Source organism: Echinops telfairi, unplaced genomic scaffold (genome assembly GCF_000313985.2).
Source record: "Echinops telfairi isolate 266 unplaced genomic scaffold, ASM31398v2 ScPeMD7_7410;HRSCAF=8448, whole genome shotgun sequence".
NCBI lineage: Eukaryota > Metazoa > Chordata > Mammalia > Afrosoricida > Tenrecidae > Echinops > Echinops telfairi.
The window spans coordinates 211,368-235,726 of record NW_022111310.1 but is presented as its reverse complement, the minus strand read 5'-3'; the positions used below and the strand labels follow the sequence as shown (position 1 = coordinate 235,726).

The window sequence follows — 24,359 nt, the reverse complement described above, 5'->3', positions numbered from 1 at the left end:
TATCTGGATCCAGGAGCTGCAGGAATCTTGAGTCCAGAGGACACGCTCCATTCCCTCTACTCCTGGCTCTTGCTGGTAATGAGATTCCCACTCCCACCCCTGTTTCTCAGAGGGCTGATAACACAGCAGAAGGCCACTCAAATCCTATTTGCAGTTACTCATGAATGAATCCTATCAGTATATCTCCCCCACCACCACCACACACACACACAATATATGCAGGGAAAGTTTGTTTGGTGGTAGAGGCTGGCTAGAAGGGCCCCATTAAATAATTCATTGCCCCTGCAGGTGGGTTAGTCAGGAGTAAAACCCAAGGGTCCTGCTTGGAAGGCAGGATATTTTACCGTGAACTTTCAATGCCTTCCCTCAGTCATACCCGTCAGCACTGTTCCCTTCTCGAGCTCACAGGGAGAAATGGAGAAAAAGTCCAGGTGGTTTCCATTCTCAGGGAAGGCCATGTGGCCCACTGGTTAAGGCTTAGGAATCGTACTTTGGTTCCAATTTGGACTCTGCAGTTTACTCAGTATGTGACCCTGGTTCGTGTTAACCCTCAGCAGTTTCCTCTTGCATACAGTTATGATAACTATGGAAGTTAGTGCCCAGCTCACCATACAAAGCTGCTTCAATCATTGGGGTTTGGGCATGGTTTAATTTGGTTCTTCGCTTTCTCCTGGACCAGCTAACAACAGTTCTGATGGTGTTTTGTTGGAGAATCAGTGCTTTCTAAAAGGATATTGTTAAATATCTTCTGATTATATTTTTACTGCAGTTTTACATGGTGGCTTCGGCTTATAAACATAAATCACCAGTAGCGTGCTTTTTTTTTTTAAACTTAATTTCAAATTTTTTGACATTTTGGGTCTTGGCTACTTATAGAGAGAAGACTGTAAAGTGTTCTTAGTTTTAGGTAGTTTGTAAATGGTATAAAACACAATTTCTAATCTTTACAGCACTTCATATGAATTGTGTATTTTCACTTGAGCTTAGGTTGAACTTCATATGAAGATGCTTTAAGAAGTTAATGGAAAGGAAATTTAAAAGATAATAGACTTTGCCCACAAACTTTCTGAAGCCCCCTTATGAAGCAAAAAATAAGCTTTACATGTTTTTATGTTTATTATCTTTTCCACAAGCTAAGTTCAGAGCTGCACAAAGACTTAAAATCACATTTAGGAGAACCAACCAGCATGATGGTTTACATCTAAATTGTGAGAATGGAACATGGCTGAGAAGTTTTCTGCTGTTGTGCATAGGGTTGCCTGTGAGTCAGAAGCAACTTCAAAGCACCTAACAACAACACAGTGTGCTAAAGTTGTGGAAAGTTTAAAGATATTATAATCTCCTTGTGCTACTTGCCAGAGTTAACTAGTGGCTGCCAAGTATATTGACACTTGGCATTTCTGAACAAAGTCAGCTAAAGTTAGTGAGCAGAGTAACAAAATCATTTTTATTGGAGATACTGCAAAATTTACTGAGATATATACCACACTGTTTAGACCAGGGGTCCTCAAACTTTTAAAATAGGGGGTCAGTTCACTGGCCGGACTATAGTTAAAAAAAAACAAACTATGAACAAATTCCTATGCAGACTGCACATATCTTATTTTGTAGTAAAAAAAATCAAACGGGGCAAAAACACCCAGCGGGCCGGATAAATGTCCTCAGCGGGCCGCAGTTTGAGGATGCCTGGTTTGTACCATATAATCAATCCCTAAACCAAACACACTTGCCACCAAGTCGGTTCCAAGCAATAACTATATAGTGTTTCGAAGATTAAATCTTTATGGGAGCAGACAGCCTCATCTTTTTTCCCAATGAGCAACTGATGGGTTTCATCCGTTGGTTAGCAGACCAAAGCTGAACCCTTAGCACCACAAATTAATGGAATTCATGGAGCTTCCACAAATTAATGGAATTTTCCCATTTTCCAATTCCGTTTTCCACGAACATCTTGAAGCCCCTTTTTATTTCTTTACCTGGCTTTTCAAACCTGGGTAGATACTCCACTTAATTTGGGAGTTGGTGCACGTTTGCTAATTCGGGAAAACAAGGCCTGGCAAACCTTTCTCTGTGTGGAAGAAGCTGAAGATCAGGATGACAGTCTTCTGTGCTGAGGAGCCTTTCTAGCTTCTCATTTGTTTTGTTTTTGAAAAACATTGGAAAAGCCTCAAAGGATTTTTAGTAGAGATTAGGATTTTATAGGCTTCCATTGTTACAAAATTTGTAATTTATTTACCTGGATTGTTATCCATACAATTCTTTTTTTAAAAATACTTTTATTGGGGGCTCTTACATCTTTTATCACAATCCATACATTCATCCATTGTGTCAAGCACATTTGGACATATGCTGCCATCATCATTTTCAAAGCATTTTCTTTCTACTTGAGCCCTTGGTATCAGCTTCTCCCTCCCTCCCTCACCTGCCCTCCCTCATGAAACCTTGATAAGTTATAGATTATTATTTTCATATCTTACATCGTCTTCCATACAATTCTGAGTTCTAGGTGTAGATTTTTGAAAGTTGTGATAGTCTAAAAATCTTAAATAAACAATACTAAAATTGACTCTCTTTGCCAGGATTAATTACAGGCTACGTCTTTCTTAAAAAAAAAAAAAAAAAAAGGAATCCCAAAAGGACTGTGACAGTTTAGTTCAGAGCTGATGTTCTAAATGAGTTGTACATTCCTTTATCTGTGGCACAGTGGGTAAAAGCTGTGTGCTGCTACTGGAAAGGCCGGTGGTTTAGAGCCTGCCAGCTTTCATGACGATTATAGCCCTGGAAGTCCTCCGGAGCAGTTCTGTTTTGGCCCTGTAGGGTCACCATGAGTCAGAATGAGCTCCATGGCATTGTTGGTTCCTAAAATCTGTTTTATATAAATCTTATGTTGTCCAGACAGCCCTCATTAAAGAAAATAAATACAATGACCTAAGCAACAGAAATAGATAAAAAGTCATAGTAGGGTGTAGGAGAGAGTGATTTAAAATCAAGTTAAAACCCTACTCAAATTATACCTCCTCCTCAACAGGCCTCTCACCTGAGAATTACTGCCTTATATTATTAACTAACAGGAGGGGTAGTTAAATGTCTCCGTTGGGCCAATAAGGAGAATGCAGAAGTATACCCTGTATGTTGTAGGCTGGTGAATATGATGACAATTTTTTAAAAAGATTTCATTTTTCATTTGAGATCTATACTTCTCCCCGCCTTCCGGCACCGTTTTTCCTCTTCTAAGGTCTTCTATTTGGGCTGATCACACACATTTTTTTCTACTTTACGTTTTAGGGTAAATGTATTTAAGTACAGATGCATATGCAATGATGTGAAACCCTTATTGAGTTGATTGATTTTGTTGCATTGGCAGAGTGAAGATAGCCCGAGTCCCAAGAGACAGCGTCTCTCTCATTCAGTCTTTGACTATACATCAGCATCACCAGCTCCATCACCACCAATGCGACCATGGGAGATGACATCAAATAGGCAGCCCCCTTCAGTTCGACCAAGCCAACATCACTTCTCAGGGGAACGATGCAACACACCTGCACGCAACAGAAGAAGGTTAGTTGGTTACAGCTTACATTTCCTTCCCTTGTAGGCTTGTGAGGTTTTAGCATTAGAATGTTTTTATCTGTGGGTATTTTATGTACACATACAAGGAAGTTTCAAAAAGTTCATGGGAGAATACCATTATCTTTTCATTCTATTTTTCCATGAAATACATATACACATAGGATAGCTCACTGCAGGGTGTTTATTTAGGCTCTGACACTAAATCACAAAGGTTCCTTTAACTTGTGATTGACAGGTATAGAAATTGAAATAGACTAAAGGAATTTATCCAAAGCCAATCCAACCCACAGGAATTCTGCTATAGCCAGTCTCTGAGTTATAACAAGATCCCTTCTAACTTTAAATCATTAAGTTGAAATTTGTAAGTGAATCAGAATAGGTACATGAAGTCCTTATTTTATTTACCCTTACTTTAGTGCAAGAATGGAGCTCTAGTGGTGCTGTCTTATAGCTGCCACTAGCTGCACGATCAGTGATTGAAACCCACTAGCCTCTAAGTGGGAGAAAGATGAGGCTGTCTGCTCCTTGGAACCCCTATGCAGGTCACTGGAGCTTGACTAGACTAGATGGCAATGGGTTGGATTAGTGCAACCAAAAAAAAGGCTGGGAGAGTGTGATCTTAAATTGTATCCTTAAACAGAGGGAGTAGACCTTGGTGGAAAATCTGGTGAAGTTAAAAAAAACAATTCTGTAGTTTAGTGTTCTACCTCAAGATTATTAATTTTAGTGGTTCTATAATTAACGGAAGGTATTAGCATGAAGGAAGGCGAGGTGGGGTATGTAGAGATTCTTTTTACTATGATTATCTCAAAATAAAAAAATGGAAAGGGGCTGACCTTAAGGGAGGTAGCATTTTAAATTCAATGAAATACAATATATATATTTTGAAGAGAAAATACAGAGAGGAACATTAAAATGTCAAAGATATAGGAAGCCATTCATAAAAGAACCTGGAGGGAGTATCAAGTTCACTGTGGAGAAGTTTGTCTTCCAAAGAAATGTTCTCGTAGGAGTAGAGAGTTAGGGATGAGAGAGGAGAGCAAACCTGATCTCAGTGAAAGAAGTTATGAGTGATCATGTGCTGCTGAGGGACATGTTTGACCTTCTGTTTAAATAAAGATTTAAGGTGGCTTAGTACTTTTTAGAAGCACCCTGATGGTGCAGCGATTGAAGCAGGCTGACATGTCAAACCTACCAGACTCTCTACAAGAGGAAGATGCGAGCTTTTTAAAAGATTCTCTAGCCATGGCACCCAACGAAAAGTTTAGAAAATACAGGAAAGAAGGGGGAATGGAAATGGGAAACAATGAGGGAGCGAGATAAGTGGTGTCACTTCCAGGGGTTATAATCACTGCCATGAAACACATTAGTATGAACTGTTAACTGGAATAACTGATCTGCTCTACAAATCCTTACCCAATCTACCAAAAAAGTAAAAACAAAAACCATAGGCTTTAGGAACCCCTTGGGGCCAGTTACCCTTTGTCCTCCAGGTGTACTATGAGTTGGCATCAGTTTGACAGTATTGGGCTTGGTTTGGTTTTTGTTACTACTTGTTAGCATTGCATTTGTGTAAGCTGATGAGAAAAGCCATGAAAATGAATTGTGGAAGTGTAAAGCAATAGAAAATAAAGCACAATAACAGTATTCTAAAAATTTTACTAAATTTAGATGGTTAATATTTGGGAGAAGAAAAGTGGTTTGCTTGGTAACCAAATTCCAATGGGAAAGTCTGGTTTTCAGAACATTTATTACGTTGACACATGTCAGACCATTTTCATTTAGCATTGACTCATTTCTTAACATTTGTAGTTGTCCATGAATTTTGTCTATGCTATGTCATATATGTTCTAGTGTCAGTTTAGAGCATCATTTTTGACATCCAGCAACTATAGGTTCCTGTAGGTTTTAGGCAAATGGACAAACAAAAGGGGCCCATTATGTGTACGATAGATTCGGACAATAGAACTAGCTATAGGTTTATAAACTTTCATTACAATATTTATAAGATTTAACCAAAAGAGCTTGGCCCAGAAGAATATGCTGATATTTGACTATAAAAAGGACTACTTACAATTGTAAGCTTTTAGAGCTGATAGTAGACTATAGCAGCCAAGTAGTACTCACGTTTACATTAGCATATATGGATTGAGAACAAAGAGAGACAGCTCAAGAAACAGTGTTTCAACCTTCTCTGTGACATTTGCTATATTGCAGTCCTCCTGTCAGGCGCCAGAGAGGAAGAAGGGATCGTCTGTCTCGACATAATTCCATTAGTCAAGATGAAAACTATCACCATCTTCCATATGCACAGCAGCAAGCAATAGAGGAACCTCGAGCCTTCCACCCTCCGAATGTATCCCCCCGCCTGTTACACCCTGCTGCTCATCCGCCACAGCAGAATGCAGTAATGGTTGACATACACGATCAGGTAGAGTAACAGCATGTTCTAGAAATAGAGGAGATGCTAGTAGTTGGTGGTCATTTATTGAAATGTTTTGTGTTTGTTGCATATTTTTTAAGTGTACAATTCAGTAACATTAATGTGAGCTGCTCCACAGATGGTCTCTTGTTTTCTTGAAGGACGACAGATTGTTGCTTTTGCCTGCCTATAGAATTCCAAGGGGCAGACACTGCTTTCCTTTCACTCTTTCTCTGTCTTCTTTAGCCTAAATTTATGGGGTTTTTTGCTGTGGTGCTTAGTTAGATCCATCCGTCACAGTCTTAATCTGTTTTTAAAAGTTGTGCAGCTAATTTCATGGACATACATATTCTCCGACATGGGCCCATCCGTAGTTTGCACCACAGAATTTTAAAATCTTGGCTATTCTGTTTTCATTTTGCTCAGTTCATTTTTCACTCCCTAATTCTTACCACACATTGCTATAAGCACCAAGAAAAACCCATGCTTAGGAATCTTCCTAGATCATTAAAAAGGTCAGCCTTGCACCAGATATTGGAATATAATTGAGAAAAGTTCTTCCCCCATGTTGAATCACCATGTTCACCATTTTTTTTGAAAGCTTCCCAGAAGCGTAGTTCATATCCACGTTTCTAGCAACGTTCTGCTGCTCGTGTCACATGTGCGGAGAGGCCTTCAACAAGTTAGCCCCCCTCCCTCTTATTATTTAAGATAGTGTTTTCTCTATCACTCTCCTCACATCTGAGCCCTCACTAGGATTGCCTCTCTTTTAGTAATCCCAACAGCAATAGCTTCCAGATTATCTACATTTTTGCTGTTAAGACCTTGAAATTCTTTAGCCTTTACACACTACCCAATTCTAAAGCAACTTCAACATTGTAGGTATTTGCTAGAGCAGCACCTGATTCTCAGCACCACATTCTATCTTAGTTATATAATGCTTCTAGAAAAAGCAGAAATGAAACCCTGGTGGCTTAGTGGTTGAGCGTTGGGCTAAGTCCTTCTAGGTTCTTCAAGGTTTAGAGTTTGAAACCACCAGCCGCTCCTAGGTAGCAAGACAAGGTTTTCTACTCTCATTCACAGTGACAGGTTTAGAAACTCACCAGAGCGCAATTCTATAGGGTTACTCTGAGTCCACATCGACTTGTGGACAGCAAGTGTATTTTTACTTTTAAAGCAGAAATACCACAAGTGAGTGGCTTTAACAAAGAAATTGATTTTCTCACCATTTCAGAAGTTGGAAGTGCAAGTTCAGGGGCAGACTTATCTTGGTCCCTCTGTAGAAGGCCCTGGTCTCTTCAGCTGCTTCTCTCTGCTTCCTTGGATCTCCATGTATTTCGGCATCCAGCTCACCCCATCTCTGCTGCTTTAACTAGCTTGTTTAGTATCTGTTAAACAGATAGGTGTTATAATGTCTGTTTGGGCAGTGTCCACGGTCTCCTAGAATGTATGCTCTTTTTTTTTTATTTTAAAAGAATAGCTTTTCTTCTGTTTATTATTTCCCCAAACCCAGACTGTAACAGCACTGAACGATGAGTGAAATACAGGCAGATGAGGCAGCATTCATGTCTGGGCACAGGCTCTTAAGGCTTTATCCAGCAGGTGGGTGGGTGGAACCTCCAGCAGCGTAGGGTACACGCTGCTTACTCTTGTCCAGCCACCAACCTGTTCCTCCACCATATTGTACAATAACCCCCTATTTCTGAAAGTTTCAAGCCATTAAGGAATAACTTCCTAAACTCTTCTTCTTCCATTCGTAACTGCTAATGTGCTTTATGCCTCAGTCATTTGCCTATTCAGGGTATTTTTCATTCTTTTTTTTAAACAGTTTCATTGGCACATAACTTACATATCATACAATTCAATAGTTCAATCATATCAAGGAGAATTGCGCAATCTTTACCATGTCCATTTTAAAATATCCCTCCCTGCAATGGTTAAATTGCCCCCCAAATGGGTTACATAGTCACAGTCAGTTCCAGTGCTCCCCCCTCCCTTCTGCCTTGGTGTTTTAGTCCTGGTGCTAATTTTTAGTCATTACTATTTTGTGAAAGCAGCTGGAATTAATGCTGCTCTTTCTTTCCTCGTAGCTCCATCAGGGTACAGTCCCTGTGTCCTACACAGTAACAACAGTGGCACCACATGGGATCCCCCTCTGCACAGGCCAGCACATCCCTGCTTGCAGTGCACAACAGGTCCCAGGATGCTCTGTGGTTTTCAGTGGACAGCACCTTCCTGTCTGTAGTGTGCCTCCTCCTGTAAGTGCTTTTTTGTTTTCATATCATTAATATCATATCTGGGTTTGTTTTTCCATTTGAATCTCAGATCCGTAGTAGAGTGGCTCTGCTTTATATAAACAAATAACATTTCTTAGGAGATGCTTTTGTAGCATCACATTCAAATTTTTTAAAAAAAGCCATTCTATTGCAGCCCACATTTGGGGGGTGGGATGCGGTTCTCAATCCATGACATTGTCCTCATAATCATCAGTGTGTTCGAGTCCATCATTGCCGCTCCTTTGCCGGCTCCTTTCACTGAGGGCTCCGACACCCTTGTTGACCCATAATTTCATCACGTATAATAGCCTCCTAGCAGTAGGTCTTTTCTAATTTGTCTGAAGCAAGCAAGTCAGACCTTGTTTTGTGTTACTGGCTTATTTTCAGTAGTAGAGCACAGGCCATACAGGCCACCACATCATGACAAACAGACAGGCGGAACTGCTAGTTACTAAAGCTTTCTTTATAGATGTAAAAATATGCTAATGTTTTATTGTTAGTATAAGTTATTAGAATGTCTTGGTATTTTGGGGAAGGTACAACGATGGCAGGTTTCAATCCCACTGTCTTTTTTTTAAAAAAATCATATGTTCTGATAATTTTTTAACAAAAATAAATGTTTCTCTTACAGATGCTTCAGGCATGTTCAGTTCAGCACTTACCAGTACCATATGCTGCGTTCCCACCCCTTATTTCTAGCGACCCGTTTCTTTTACACCCTCCTCACCTCTCTGCACACCATCCTCCTCATTTGCCGCCACCAGGCCAGTTTGTCCCTTTCCAAGCCCAGCAGTCTCGATCGGTAGGTATCTTCATTTTTGTCTTACTTTAATTTTCTGAGAATGTTTAGACCCAAAAGGCAGATTAATCTAGCAAGTATGCATTATTACTATTTAAACACTAACTTTGAGTTCTTAAAATAATTAAGGAAGTCAAAGACATCAATAGGCATATTTACTTAGAATTAGCTTAGATTTAAACATTTTTCTAGTTATTTTACTTGAATAGCTGTCTAAATTTGTTTTGTTTCATGCTTAAAATCTTAGAAAAGGAAAGAAGTTGAAATAAATTTTTATTTAGTTATACCGTTTTTTTCCTTTTATGTAGTTCTAAATCAGAAAAGGGGAAACATGATTAAGTTGTTAATATTTACACACACCCATACCCATCTGTGTACTGAGTATCATAATTCTACGTTTAGGCCTTCTCATTGTTTTCATAATTTGTCGTTTCTGAATGTTGACTAGGCTTGATGACCAGGTGAGATAGTCTACTGACCTGTTGTTGGGTTGGACTGTAGCTGAGAGGCATATGACTATGGGCTGGGGTCTAAGTGGAAGAAACAGTACAGGAAGAATCCAGGTGGTTAACCTCCAAGCCAACAGGCATTAAGAGGGACCAGAAAGAAATAGCATAGCAGTTGTTAGAGTAGAAGGTTGCATCCCTACACTGGTTGTAGGCAGGCTTAACTCACTTGTATTCAAGATTCACATGCCATGCAGAGTACCAGAGGAAGTGAGCTTACCTGAGGGAGGACACCAGAATGACATGTAAGAACATTTGTTTTCAAGAGAATTAAAAACATGTCTGTACAAAGATGTCTACACGTGGGTAAGCTTGAAACATCATCTAAGAAGTCAAAAAAGGCCACATATAAATGATTGACCTCATTTTTATGTTCTAAGTAGGGAAATCTGTAGAAACAGAAGTAGGTTTGTGCTTATCTATTGCTGAGGAGGCTGTTGGAAGGAAATGGGAGTAACCGCTCATGGACATAGGGCTTCATCTTGGGGTGATGACAGTGTTGGTACTGGTTGTGCAATTCTGTGATTATACTAACAGCTGTTGAATCATACCCATTAAAAGGGTGAACCTCTTAGTATGTGAGTTAGATCTACTGTTTAAAGAATACATGTTATATGCTTTGCATAGCACCATGTACTTTCTAAGTGCATTGTATTGATAGTCATAACATGTTTTTAAGCAGCATGAATATAAAAGTCATTGTAACTTGCATATAATTGATTTTCAAGTTCAAATAGTAAAAGAAATACCTCCTTTAGTGAATAGCAGGAATACTAAATAACACAGTTTAGAAATGTTCTTATTGAAATTGGATGAAAGATAGGAAGATTTTACTATAGTATACCCACTGTATGATCTTAAGTAAATATGCATGCTAAAGAAATAGATGGTCTTGAAGATATTTTGAAATGTTTCAAGGTTTTGTTCAATTCTTATAAACACTTAGACCTATGTCAATTTACTGTGTTTTTTCCCCTCTCAGCCTCTACAAAGGATAGAAAATGAAGTAGAACTACTAGGGGAACATCTTTCAGTAGGAAGTTTTACTTACCCGCCATCCGCCCACCCCCCGACATTACCTCCTTCAGCTCCTTTGCAGTTCTTAACGCATGATCCTCTGCACCAGGAGGTGTCCTTTGGAGTAGTAAGTTTTGGGTGCTTTGTTTTATTGCTTTAATAACAATTATTTTGAGTCATTTCATATAAACTCCTGCCATGTTTAGAATTTAGAAATCTGAAGGGGCTTTCAAAAGTTGTAGAAAAATGCCATTATATTTTAATTCTACCTTTCCATCAACTTTTTGAAGCTCCTTTGTAAAACTACACTAGAAGAGGCCTCGTGGAACTGTTGGACTACTAACTGCAAGGTTGAGGGTTTAGACCCACAAGCCACTCCAAGGATGAAAAAGGTGGCTGCCTGCTCCAAGTAAAGATTTAGAACTTTGGAAATACCATATAGAGTTGGGGTTGCTATCAGTCAGAATCAGCTATCTAAAGTGTGTGTTGGCAGCTATACTCATAAGAAATATTAAATAGCACTTAAATAGTTAACAGATTTCTAGGTTTTTAAACAGCAAGAAACTTTATTGGACAAGTTAATTAACTGTAAAGATACAATGACCCTAAATCATTTTACCATTTCCCCCCTATAGCCTTATCCTCCATTTATGCCCCGGAGGCTTACAGGACGTAGTAGATACAGATCACAGCAGCCGATACCACCTCCTCCTTATCATCCCAGCCTACTACCATATGTGCTGTAAGTTCTTCCTTGTTTTAATATGTTCTCTTTGTGTGTGTGTGTGTGTGTGTGTGTGTGTGTGTGTGTGTGTGTGTGCACGCTCATTTTTTAACACCCAAGGTTCTCTTTCATTTTATGTCTATAACTCAGGGTGTTTTAGAGGTTTTGTTTTCTCTTATGTTAGAGGGTTAGGGTTGGGGAGCCAGTTAAGGATGAAAGAAAGGAAAGAGTAAAGACATTGGGGGGTATGGGGATGGAAGAAATTTGTGAGCCAGAAAATAGGTTTAACAAATCAAGAGGGGGGGGAGATATGATTAAGATTTTTGCCCCTTTTACAACTGGTATAGTTTGAGGCCCCTTTGGTTACTTAGCTTCGAGGTCCTTGTTCTATTCTTAGAACTGCCCTGTTAGGATGAAGTTGGTCTGCACCATGACGGTTCTTTAGTTCTCTCATGTAAAAGCCTTCCTGAAGAAGACAGTCCAGAGGGACTTCATTAGTCCCGTGACTATACGTAATGTTGTCCTACCATTTTCAAATTTTACAGCTTCTGCACAATCCAAGGTGGATTCTCTGACTGGACATCCTCTTTCCAAGAATTATTTCACAGATGGTTCCCACTTCTATCATATTGGCCAGAACTTAGTCACACTACTTGTTAGGAGGGTTAGTGGATGTAATCCTCATATGCCAGAGGGCTTATATCACACTTTGTGTTGATGATTGTAATTTTATTGTAACCATTAACATCAGAGTGTACATTCTGCCACTTTGTTCTTAAAATGTCTTGCTGCCATTTTGCCTCGGAGAGAGAGAGCCTGGAAACAAGATGGGTCACCAGCAGCTCTACTGGAGCCACCCGCGAAAATTCGGCCAGGACTCCCGTTCTTGCCGTGTGCTCAAACCGGCACGGTCTGATCCGGAAATACGGCCTCAATATGTGCCGTCAGTGTTTCTGTCAGTACGCGAAGGACATCAGCTTTATCAAGCTGGACTAAGTTATCTTTGGATGGACAATCCAAGACCGCTACCCAAAAGAAGAAACAGTGCCAACTATTTGTACATAAAATAAAAAAAATTCAAGCCTGAAAAAAAAAAAAAAAAAAATGTTTTGCTGCTTGCTGTAATGCATAAAGTCTTGTTCTCATGTTGCCTGTTTTCCTTGCAGATCAATGCTTCCGGTGCCACCTGCAGTGGGACCAACATTTAGCTTCGAATTGGATGTGGAAGATGGAGAAGTAGAAAATTATGAGGTTAGTAGATAAACTGAGTATTAATTTTGGGAGTATTGTGTGCAGAAAAATATCGTCCTATTCAATTGATTGACCTAATCAAACATAAGTAAGTGTTTTACACATTTTAAGATACAACCGTGCCATTTAAGTCAGTGGTTCGCAACCTTCTTAATGCCCCACCCCTTTGATATAGTTCGTGTTGTGGTGACCCACCCACCCTCAACCATAAAATTATTTTCATTGCTACTTCATAACTGTAATTCTGCTACTGTTAAGAGTTGCTTGACCCCCAAAGGAGTCGTGACCCACAGGTTGAGAACCACTGATTTAAGTGCTTGGCATCTTTAAGGATGGGCATGTACCATGCAGCCCAGATAACAAGGTAGGCTTTGTTGCCTTTATTGGTGCATACAAGTCCTGTGAGAGACTGCAGATAAGAAAAACGGTAAGTTATGATTGCCCGTTCTAAAAAGACTTGGTGGAAACAGATGTGCTGGGGCTGTATCTTGAAGATTGGGGAGGCTTTGTTATGTATAGATCGAGTCAGGGAAGTGCTGGGCATCATTGAGGAGTCGTGTGTATAGCACAGCCTTGGTGAAAAGGGAAAAAGGAAAAATGGAGATTTGATTGAAAATTTGTTTCCTTCCATTTTGAATGTCAGAGGAAAGAGCCACTACTAGTAGTAAGTTAAAGGAATAGGTGGTAGTGGTTAGGAGCTGGTGACAAATCAACCTCTGATTGTGTTAATAGGCCAGGCAGTAAGTTTTTAAACTCTGCAAGCTCTGAACTATGTAACTTGCAAAGAGAAAAGAAAATATAGCTTTGAAAGACATTAATATCAATCATTTTGATCATTGCTTTGTGATGATTTTGGGGGGGTGGGGGGTGAGTTCAGGGTGGAGGGATTGCAAAAGAAGATGTTCTGCAAAACAGGAATGTAGGAAGGCATGCAGGAGGCTGACCCAAAGGCAGCTGGGGGCTCTCGTCTAGATCATGCTGACATGCCTCTATTATTTGAGCTTAGGGACACAGAGAGTGTGATTTGGGGACTGGAAAGGCAAGTTAGGATTTGGATATGTTGAATATAAGTGTGGCTATGTGGCTTGACATACACTACCAGCCATCTTCCTCACCCCAGTCTCATTCCATCTCAAATTTTCACAATATGAATATTTTCATAGTATAGGACAATTCTCTGGGTGGGTTTAACCTAAGGATTAATAGGATTTTATACATAAACATCTAAATCACCATTGGGTGGTTGTTTTTTTTAATGCTTGTGAAAGAGAGCTAGCCAAATGCCCTATCTTTCTAAAGCTCTTCCAAATGCTGTTATGTCGCTTTTAGTACAGTGGTTCTCAACCGGGGCACAGAAGTCCATGCCAATGCCCCACCCCCATCCTGGCAGGTGTTTAGCAATATCTGGACACATTTGTTAGCACCTGAATCTAGTAAATAGAGGGTGTATGTTTGTGTGTGTGTTTTCATACTTTGTTTCCTGTCATTGATGGCATTCTGCACATCTATAACATTATTTATCTCATTTCTTCCCTGTTTCTCATTTCTATTAGTCTTTCATTCTTTACCCTTCTGAACTTTGCCCACGGGTAAATGCCACTTTTTTTATCTCAAACGGTTGATAATTCTAAGGTGCGTATAAACACACCCAGTTTTGTTCTCCTTATAGACTTGCCTATTATTGTTTGTCTGAAAATTGAGCCATGGGGATGAGTTCATTCCCAGACCTGAAGGTGAGTAAGGGCCCTATTCTCCAGTGCGTTATTAGTCTCTATGCAACCAGGAATCCTGGTCTTTTTTATGATTTTGGATTTTGTTCCACAGTTTTCTCCACTCTATCCATGACCTTCTAATGTAATCTCTTTCAGAGCAGTTGGTCATGGTAGCCAACCACCATCTAGTTCTTCTCATCTCTGGAGGCTGATGTCCTTGTGATTCTTTAGTCTATTGGACAGACTGTTTCCAAGGTTCTTCAATTTTCTTCACTCTTTGTGAAGAAGAATGACTAATGGTTGCTCCTGAGATGACCACTCACAAGCTTGTAAGCCTGTAGTCACTATGCACCAAAGTAGAATATGGGATACTGTTATCCTAATTGACTTGGGTGTCCCCTGAGGCTATGCTACTGATTCCCCACGCCAAGCAATTCATTCATTTCCTGAAGGTGTTTGGTTATGTCTAAGACATTTTTATAACTTTGCTCCCTGTGTACAACATCACATTTATGGATGCGTTTGCATCCTGGGTAAGTACACACGTAGAATTACATGCTCTCAAGTCTTTGGGGGAGGATTCAAAAAGCTAGTGGGGAAATAGCATTAAAAGGTCATGGCATTTCTCCATGAGATTTTTGAAGCCTCTTGTGTTTGTTGGCATAGTCCTACTCTCTTTCCCACACTCATTCAGTCTGTGCGTGCGTGTGCACACATCCAATTGTAGATTACTGCAGAATTGTGTATAGCACTATTTTCCTCCATTGTCTTTGAACGCTTCACTCCAGCCAGTGTCTTTCCTTGCCTCTACCACTTTTTGCTGACCTCCCTCTTACTATATATTGAGTCTAGGATCTTGCTAAACATCCTACAGTGCTTAGAGCTGGGTCCTATCCCTTCCTGCCCTCCTCACAAGCCACATGTCTAATACTGAGATAGTTAAGCCCTGTGTTAAAGATACACAGAGAACTATTTTACCAATGAAAATACCATGTCATAGTTCAGATAATCTGGGATTTAGTGTGTGGACTGTAATAAGTGAGAGAGTAGCCATGAATGTGTTCACTATATTATTTCTATATTTATTTATATATTATTTAAATTTTCCTATAGTAAGGAGTTGGTGGTGGTTGTTTTAATGAATAGAAGAGGTTTTTTGTTTTTTTGGTTTTTTTTTTTTAACATTAAGATGGAAGTAGAAAGGGAGAACCGATTACAAGGATCTATATATAACCTCCTCCCTGGGGGACGAACAACAGAAAAGTGAGTGAAGGGAGATGTCGGACAGTTTAAGAAAGGATCAAGTAATAATAATTTATAAATTATCAAGGGTTCATGAGGGAAGGGGGAAAGCGGGGTGGGGGTGGGGGTAGATGAGCTGATACCAAGGGCTTAAGTAGAAAGCAAATGTTTTGAGAATGATGAGGGCAACAAATGTACAAATGTGCTTGACATGGATGGATGGATTGTGATAAGACTTGTATGAGCCCCCAGTAAAAAATTATTAAAAAACCGAAAGCATTAAGATGTTGACTTTTCCTTCTGCAGGCACTGCTAAACCTTGCAGAGCGACTGGGAGAGGCTAAGCCTCGAGGACTTACTAAAGCAGATATTGAACAACTGCCTTCTTACCGGTTCAATCCTAACAACCACCAGTCAGAACAGACTTTGTGAGTATATTGTTGTAGCATCACGTTATATTGCACATCCTTTTTTACCTTACAAAATGAAAGCTGGAGAGTCAAAGATAACTGGATAAAAATAACATCTTTATTTCATACTCAACACCTCTGCTGTCCAACAACGACGCTACTATTCACAAGTGGCTATTTAAGGTTAATTAAGAACGAAGTTTCTTAGTTGCACTAATAGCTACCACATTGGAAAGTGTGGATGGTAAAACATTCTATTACCTTAAAGTTCTACTGGCAGTTCTGAATTTTTAAGTTATCTAGGTATTTCATGGCTTCAAATTTAAGTCCCATTGCCATGTAAAGTTTGGTGGTTTTACGTGATTTTGCTTCTTACCATAATTTCATGAACAACAGCTTAAAAATATACAATCCAGTACCTTGAGCTGTGCGACTATCTCCATAATCAAAATTAAAACGTTCATTCCCCCAAAAGAAACCCTACAACCAGCAAGCGCTCTCCATATCTACCAGCCTAGGCAGCTACACATCTACCTTTTTAGTCTCTAGTTGTTCCTATTCTGAACATTTCATATAAATCAATTCATACCATAGACGTTCTTTTGGGGTTGACTTCTTGCGCATGTTTACAAGGTTTGTGTTGTAGCATGTATTAGTGTTTCATTTCTTCATTACTAAACAGACCCCATTTGAGTATTCGTTCATCTGCTGATAGAATATGGAATTTGCTTCCACCTTTGGGTTGGGCTCCAATGACCATGCATTTACACATTGATGTTTGAAAGCCTGTTTTCAGTTCTGTGGAGCGTCTACCCAGGAATGGAATTAGGAGGTCCTGTAGTAATTCTTTGTTTTAACTTGGGCCCGCCAGACTGTTTTCCATTACATGGCACCATTTTACATATGAGACTGCCAGTTTTGCCTCATCCTCACCAACATTGCTGTTTTCCTATTTGTTTGTTTGTTTGTTTTTAATCAAAGCCGTCATAGTGGATGTGAAGTAGTAGCTCGTTGTGGTTTTGATTGGCATCCCTTATGGCTAATTATTTTGAGCATCTTTTCATGTGCTTGTTGGCCATTTGTTTATCTTTGGAGAAATGCCTTCAGAACCTTTGTCCCATTTTCAATGTATTGTTCACTATTACACTCTAATCATCCTTTGTGGTTTAGATGTACGTCCCTTATCAGAAAGATAAGTTTCTTGAAGTTTCCCAGTTGGTTGAGTTGTCCTTTCAATTTCTTGATGGTGTCTTTTGAGGGCAGTATGCTTGAAATTGCATTAAAGGTTTTGTGTGTGTGTGCTTTTGGTGCTATATCTAAGACATCATTGTCTAATCCAAGTTCATAAAGTTTTATATCAATATTTTCTTCTAAGCATTTCGTCGTTTAGCTCTTAACATTTCAGCTTTAATCCATTTGTAGTTAGCTTTTTATGTGATGTTAGGGAAACATTTAACTTCATTCTTTTGTGTGAATATCCAATGGTTCCACCACCATGTATTGAATGTGTTAATATGTTAAGACTGACATGAGTCAGGAGGGTGGAGGGAGGGTTGGGTGGAAAGGGGAAACCAATTACAAGGACCTACCTATAACCTCCTCCCTGGGGGACAGACAACAGAAAAGTGGGTGAAGGGGACGTCGGACAGTGTAAGACATGACAAAATAATTTATAAATTATCAAGTGTTCATGAGGGAGGGGACAAACGAGGAGCTGATGCCAGGGGCTTAAGTGGAGAGCAAATGTTTTGAGAATGAGGGCAATGAATGTACAAATGTGCTTTACACAATTGATGTATGTATGGATTGTGACGAGTTGTATGTGCGCCTAATAAAATGATTTAAAATAATAATAAAAATATATTAAAAGACTGGCATGTATATTAAACTAAAACATTAAAAAAATATTGTATATACTTGCGCGTATAAGCCGACCCAAATATAAGCCGAGATGCCTAATTTTACCACAAATCTGCATTAAAAAGATGCTGAAATACTCAGCGTATACATGAGTATGTGCGTTAATCTTTCAATAAAGCAATGCATTGTTGTAGTTAGTGAATGCCTTAAAATTAACCTCCCCCCACCCCACCCCGGTCTTTTAAGATGTGCAATAAGTGATTTTGCAAGCTTTTTAGTAGTTGTAACTAAATAGAAAACAAATCAAGTCTTACAGTTAAATGATCTTTTTGCTTTTTTTAGGTGTGTAGTGTGCATGTGTGATTTTGAGTCAAGGCAGCTACTTAGAGTCTTACCCTGTAACCACGAGTTCCATGCCAAGTGTGTCGACAAATGGCTTAAGGTAAAGTGGTGGCACGTGTGCAGGAAATTGCATTGTTTTTGTTTGTTTACTCCCCCCCCCCTTCATTACACTGACTGTAGATTGTAGAGTACAGTTATCAAGAAAGCTTGGCAGTTAATGTATCCTAACTTTCTCAAGTTATACTGGGGTGTGTTGACCTGGGTTGACTAGAGAAACAAATTCATAGACACTCATGTGTATACGAAAGAGCTTTATATAAGGTGTAATTGTACATTAAGAAAACAGCCCAGTTCAGATCAAGTCCATTAGTCTGATATTAACCCATATATGTCTGATACCAATCTGTAAAGTCCTCTTCACACTCATGTAGCACATGCAATGACACCGAATGCAGGAAGATCACAGGCCAGAGGGTGGGAAGTCTTGTCGGTCCAGTCGTGTGTTGTAAGCTTCTCAGCACTGGCAGGGGTCTCCACGTGGCTCCTTCAACTCAGGGCACTAGCGTAGTTCCATGTGTCTTATCAGCTGTAATGTCTCCCAGGGAGTGAGCAGAGAGCATGTCTCCTGCTTCCAAGGAGGAATACCGGAGTTCCCAGCATACTTGGGAGAAGGCCAGGCCCACACAGAGATCACATTGGCTATGACCTGATTGACAGGCTAGACTCCTCAAATTGAGAAACGATTATATAACTACCACATGGGACAAGGGCTGAAACTTGTTAGGCAGCTTCCTTAAGAATCTAGAACTCAAAAAAAAAAAGAATTTAGAACTCTAGCTCCTTGGTTAGAGGTTTACATGGTGAACAAACTTTTAATGCTTTTTTAATTTTGTAATATCACATATTGTCAATTTGTGATAAGAAAAAGCCCCCAAAAGACACACATTGTAACTGGTGATGCCATGGTGGAATATTACAGGTGTGGCTGCTTTTGTTTCTTTTTTGTTCCTCATACTCTGATAGTCCTACATTATAATAGTAAAATAAAAATGATACAGTGAAAGAATTTAACAGCCAATCTTTAAAGAAGAATGTTTATATTTTATGTGATCCGTTGAAACAATGGTATAAGAACTAAAATAGGATTTCTGTGAGGATATGAACTTCCTCATTGTTGCATTACCTCAACTTCAAGTGTTTGCATCAACCTAAAGTGCTACAGGTTGATTAGGCATTATCATTATCCCTGTCTCACTCATAGGCACTGTTTCTGGATCCCTGCCTTATGTCTCATGATAATTTACAGGCCCCTTGAAAGCAGTTTAGGTTCTTATTCAGTGGTTTTCTACGCAGGTTGCTCATTAGCATTGATTACATTCTTGTCACTAGGTCAACATCCTCATTCTTTTAATTCAGGTTGTTCCATTTCTAGTCATCTGTTTTCCCTGCTTCCTTACCTTCTCATCTCTACTTCCAAGTAATTGCTGAACTAGTTTATTCTTTATTTAACAAGACTCTCTCTTGGAGAGTTTTCCTCTAGTCTCAACCATTCTAGTAAATCTGATCTTTTAAAGAATTTGTATTCTTATACCATAATTTTTCACCATTCTGTGAAATTGCGTTTTGGAGAGAATAATAGAGGATTATATAATTCCATAATTTGATGAAGAAGAAATTAAGCCATAATTAGTCTTTTGAATGATCATAGACAAAAGTGTCCAAATGCTCTGGTCTTAAGTTAAGCAAAAAGAAAAGAATTATATAGCAAAACCCGGGTGCATGGGGAAAAAGGTAGTTAGAGAATCATAGGTCCAGGGATGCTGATAGCTAGAGAGCAAGGGGGAGCAGCCAGAGGAGAGGCATCCGAGGTATAACCACTACCCAGAGAAATGTGCGTTTGAACCAGGCAGCAGTGGAGAAGGGTGTCACCAAGGCTGTGCTTTAGAAAGATCACTGGCCACCGTGTGGGTTTTTGTGTTGCCTTATTTTTTTTTAAGATACATAGTAATCCCCTTTTAAAGGAACTGCTGGAAGCAAAACAATGGTTGCATTGCTTTAAAAGTTTCACGGTTGAGGTCACAATCGAGACATTGTTCTCTCTCAATTTTGCTTTACAGGCGAATCGAACTTGCCCAATTTGCCGAGCTGATGCTTCCGAAGTGCATCGGGATTCGGAGTGACCAACCGAAGAGCACAAATCTCGTCTGGGTGTTCCTTATCACATGTATATGCGGACTAGCCATTGAGCTTCATCTGTGTGGCTTCCAGCCTTCCCTTTACCAAAAGGGTCAATGGACCTTTCTTTGCACTGTGTGACTTAATCAACTATAAAAGCTTACATTAGTCTTCACAATTATGGGATTATTATACTAACCGTGTGATTGGAACTCCAAAGACTTTCTTTAGCTTAATTTTGTGTGTGCACTAACATTCCCTGGTTTTTGTGTGATCATTCCGAGTGTTGCTGCAAGATTACCGTGGACGTGATCTTTTAGCATGTGCTTTTTTAAAAAGTGGTAGCTCCAGATGATGATAGCAATCTACCTTCTATAGAGCCTTCAGAAACTGTGAGTGGGAATGAATGCAGTGTGTGCCTGTCAGCTGGCGATACATGTCTCCGTGTGCGAGCGAGCGAGCGAGCTAGTGTGTGCAACTACTTGTATGAGGGCATGGTAGTTAATGTGTGTATGAGATCCTATATACCAGCATGTACCAAGAATGTGTGTGTAGTTTTAATTATGCTGCAATGTATAATCTGGTGTGTTATTAAAACAGCACTAGTACTGTACACTGGCGCCCCCCCCCCCCTTGTGTTTGCTGTTGCACACTGATTGCTAAGGGTGCATCCATGATACGCATTGAATCCTCCTTCCCCTCCCTCCCATAGAATGGAACGAGAAAGCCTTCTTCCTTTGCTTAGGCAGCTGTCACCTTCTCTTCCGGGGTGGTCCTACGTGGGGTCACTTAAGAGAAAAGTGTAACAGATTCTCACTCCAGGAACCTGATAGTTTTATTCTGTTATGAAAAAATAATTTTTTAATCTCCAACTTGCTGTTTCCAAAAAAAAGGTGCAATATCATATGTCATCAGTTAGCAATATTAGCATTTCAATCAGTGATTTGAATGTTGATACTTTATTTTTCCTTTACATTTCCAGTAAGATTGTTATAGAAAGTACCTGTGTTTTTTTTTTCCCCCTTCTTAATGTTTAGGTTTGTAGTCTATTTTGAAGATATTTGAGTAATATATTTCTAAGAATACCACTGGCCCCCTGAAGTCTCCCCTCTCGGACTTCTACCAGAACATCTGTTAATTAACTCAGCCTGACTCCTGAAATGTCTTCTTTGTTCAAGCTCCTAGAGTCCACTACATTGATTTTAAGAAAATGGTTTTCTTTTTTTTAATTTATTCTCCTGTCAATTTCCCATTCTGAAATTTGCCTAGCTCTTCCCGCAGTTAATGCGCTTCTTTCTCATCAAGACCCCAAGTCTGGGATGGATCAAGTGTGGTGGCGGCTCATGTTCCTTAGACCCAATTTGATTCCCTTTGACATTTTCTTGGTTTTCCTTTATATTTTTGTTTGAGGAAAATTTAATTACATAGAACAGGTGTCCAGAATACTTGCAGTTTAAATGAAGATTTGATTTTTGTATAAAAAGTAATAATGCTGTGAAACAGGAATTGACCTTCATTTCGTTTATCTGACAACACATACCTGTGGTTTTTGTTTTTTTCAAATAGGTTCATGTAGTCTAAGATTGTTTAAAGTCGTTTTTCTGTTCGTGTATTCCCATGGGCTGTCTCTCCCTGGTGGCACTGCTTTGTTTGCAACAGCACAGCTGTAGAAGTCCAAGCAGGACTGTGACTGCTTGCACTACACTCTCGGTTGGCCCGTGGCAGCCCTCTTCTTCAGACAGTGTTAACTATGTGTTACTGCCGTGCTGCTTGCCCTCCCTGGAAGTCTCTCTAAGCTCATCACAGCCTCCAATTCAGTGAAGTCCATTCACACAGAAGCACAGTTTTGCCCTTTTACACACACTGTTCCTGTCTGGTTCTACAAATGGGGTTTTGCTTACTTTGTGTTTCCCCCAGGCCTGTGAGCACATCAGAAAGACACCATCCCACTGGTAAATTCACATGCGCTTTATAAACCAGTGCACTATCCCCACCTGCCCAGATGAATACAAAGTGTGTCAAAGACCAAATTTATTGGCATCATAATCAGCCACATACAAATCAAGTGTAGTTTTTAATCTTTTTATTATTAAAAAAAAATCATGTTTAAAATGGTAAAGGCCTGTCTTTACATAGACTTTTTATATAGCTTCAAAAACTTTGTATCTGTACAGATCTAACCTACTTACTACACTCAGTATTCATTTTATTGAAGCATGCAAGCAAAGCACTTTCTCTAATTTATATAGAGATACCTGCTTACCAAGGCACATTGTACTAATGACTAGGAAAAGTTGCTTTTCTTCCCTCCAACTGAATTCTTGTCTCTTTTCCAATTTTGAGAGGCTGTTGGCAGTTTAGAAGACAGCAGGGTCTGTTCTGATAAATCCTATGATTATCGCGCTCTTGTGACGGATCTCTCCTTTGCACGGGGCTCTTGGAGATGCAGACTGCCTTAGGAAGTGGTTAGTGTGTGGGGGCACACGGGCCTGTGTTCTGAATCATCTCAGGAGCCGCAGTGGCCATGTGGTGAGCAAGAGGCGGAGCGCAGTTGCTTCTCGCCTGCCTGCCTACCTGCCTGCCTTCCTCTTGGGCAGCGCGTCACGTCTCAGACAGGTGTTGGTTGGTTGCCTTCCTCCTCTTCCTGAAACAAGATTGGCTTCACCATCTCTGCTGTGAGTGGTTTTGTTTTCATTTTTGTGTGTGTGTGTTGTATGTATGAACTGTCAACTTTGATTCCCCAACCCCTCCCACCCCCGACCCCCAAAAGTCAAGGCCTCCCAGGTGTCCGAGATCTCATATTAGGATTTTCTGTCCTGGAAAAAACAAACTTTTTTTTAATCTGGAAAATGTGAACACATATTTAGATTTTATATACTCTGAAAAATATGATTTGTTACGATTCTTAAATTTGGACCTCTTGTAATGTTTTGAATGAGATCTACCAGCTCACTCCTGAGAATGTTTTTCCCAGAGACCCTTAGGCCTTCACCAGGAAGTGGTTCCCTGTGGGCACATTTGGTTACCTCATTTTGCTGTTGGTTTCAGATTATGAAAGCTTACGGGGTGTTTTGGGAATCATTTGCTGAGTCATTCTCTCAATTCATACTCCACTGTACCAGTTAACATGTACTTTTAAATGTACGTACTATAAATATCTGTAACCAAATCATTTGAAGGCTTGATAAATTTTTAACAAAGTTTGTACATTTTTTATGAAAGTTACTAGTAACGCTTTACTAAGTAGTGCAATGAATTTTTATTTTTAATCCCTGTGCCCAATTTTGGAGTTGAGAGGGTTGTTGGTAATAAATGTATGATGTACACTTAAAGCATTGTGTTGTCTTTCGTGGGGCTGTGTGTGCATGTGAGGGGGGAGGATTTTAGTGGGGGGGAGGGTGATTGTGCTACTAGCAGCTTGGGGAATGCAACTTAGAAACATGAAAGCAACCAGCACAAAATACAGTATTTATATTTTTAAAAGGCCAACAAGATGGATGAAAGTGCTATCACATAGAATGTATCCCTAGTAAACAGCGATGCATATATGCAGAGATACCTGGGTTTCTTTGTATCTGCTAACCATAGGATGCACAGGACATGAGATCGCAATAATTGGGCAGGTTGGCCCACATTAGCCATGGCTGACATCAAACTTACTGTCAACGTGGAAGTGGAGTCTCTCTGCCTGTCGTTTTCCATGCACTTCTGACTCAGTGACCCTGTTGGTTTCTGGAACCATAACTATGGGAGCAGAAGGCCTGGCTGTGCTCCTGTGGTTTTAAGCTGCTATGGAGCCCGTTTGTCCCATCATTTGGAAAGTCATACTTTGGTAAGGTGACTAGATTTTCACATTGGTAAAGTGGGACACCATTGATAAAACTCATATCCTGGCGAAATAGCCACATGGCAGCCGAAAACTGCATACCCTAGCTTGTGCATTCTTTCCAAAAATCAGGGCTTTTTAAAAACGCTGCAGGACGCAGGAAAAATTGTTAAAAATTGAGACTGTTCCGCCAAAAGCAGGACGTCTGGTCACCTTACTGGCCTAAG

The 24,359-nt window shown here is 39.8% G+C and overlaps 1 protein-coding gene and 1 pseudogene across 7 annotated transcripts in view; both read left to right on the top strand.

Annotated features, from left to right (window-relative positions):
* RNF38 (ring finger protein 38) overlaps positions 1–23,638 on the top strand; it is a 58,897-nt gene extending 35,259 nt beyond the window's left edge. For all 7 annotated transcript variants that reach the window (XM_045296585.1, XM_045296583.1, XM_045296584.1 and 4 more), the window contains 10 exons: positions 3,365–3,558; positions 5,788–6,001; positions 8,083–8,250; positions 8,900–9,070; positions 10,556–10,717; positions 11,226–11,332; positions 12,481–12,565; positions 15,826–15,947; positions 18,132–18,231; positions 20,249–23,638. In XM_045296585.1, coding sequence (XP_045152520.1) covers positions 3,452–3,558; positions 5,788–6,001; positions 8,083–8,250; positions 8,900–9,070; positions 10,556–10,717; positions 11,226–11,332; positions 12,481–12,565; positions 15,826–15,947; positions 18,132–18,231; positions 20,249–20,311 — 1,299 coding nt within the window. In that variant the 5' untranslated portion in view covers positions 3,365–3,451 and the 3' untranslated portion in view covers positions 20,312–23,638. The remainder of the gene's footprint in view (positions 1–3,364; positions 3,559–5,787; positions 6,002–8,082; positions 8,251–8,899; positions 9,071–10,555; positions 10,718–11,225; positions 11,333–12,480; positions 12,566–15,825; positions 15,948–18,131; positions 18,232–20,248) is intronic.
* On the top strand, positions 11,647–12,470 carry LOC123522439 (annotated as a pseudogene).
* Positions 23,639–24,359: the final 721 nt, after the last annotated feature.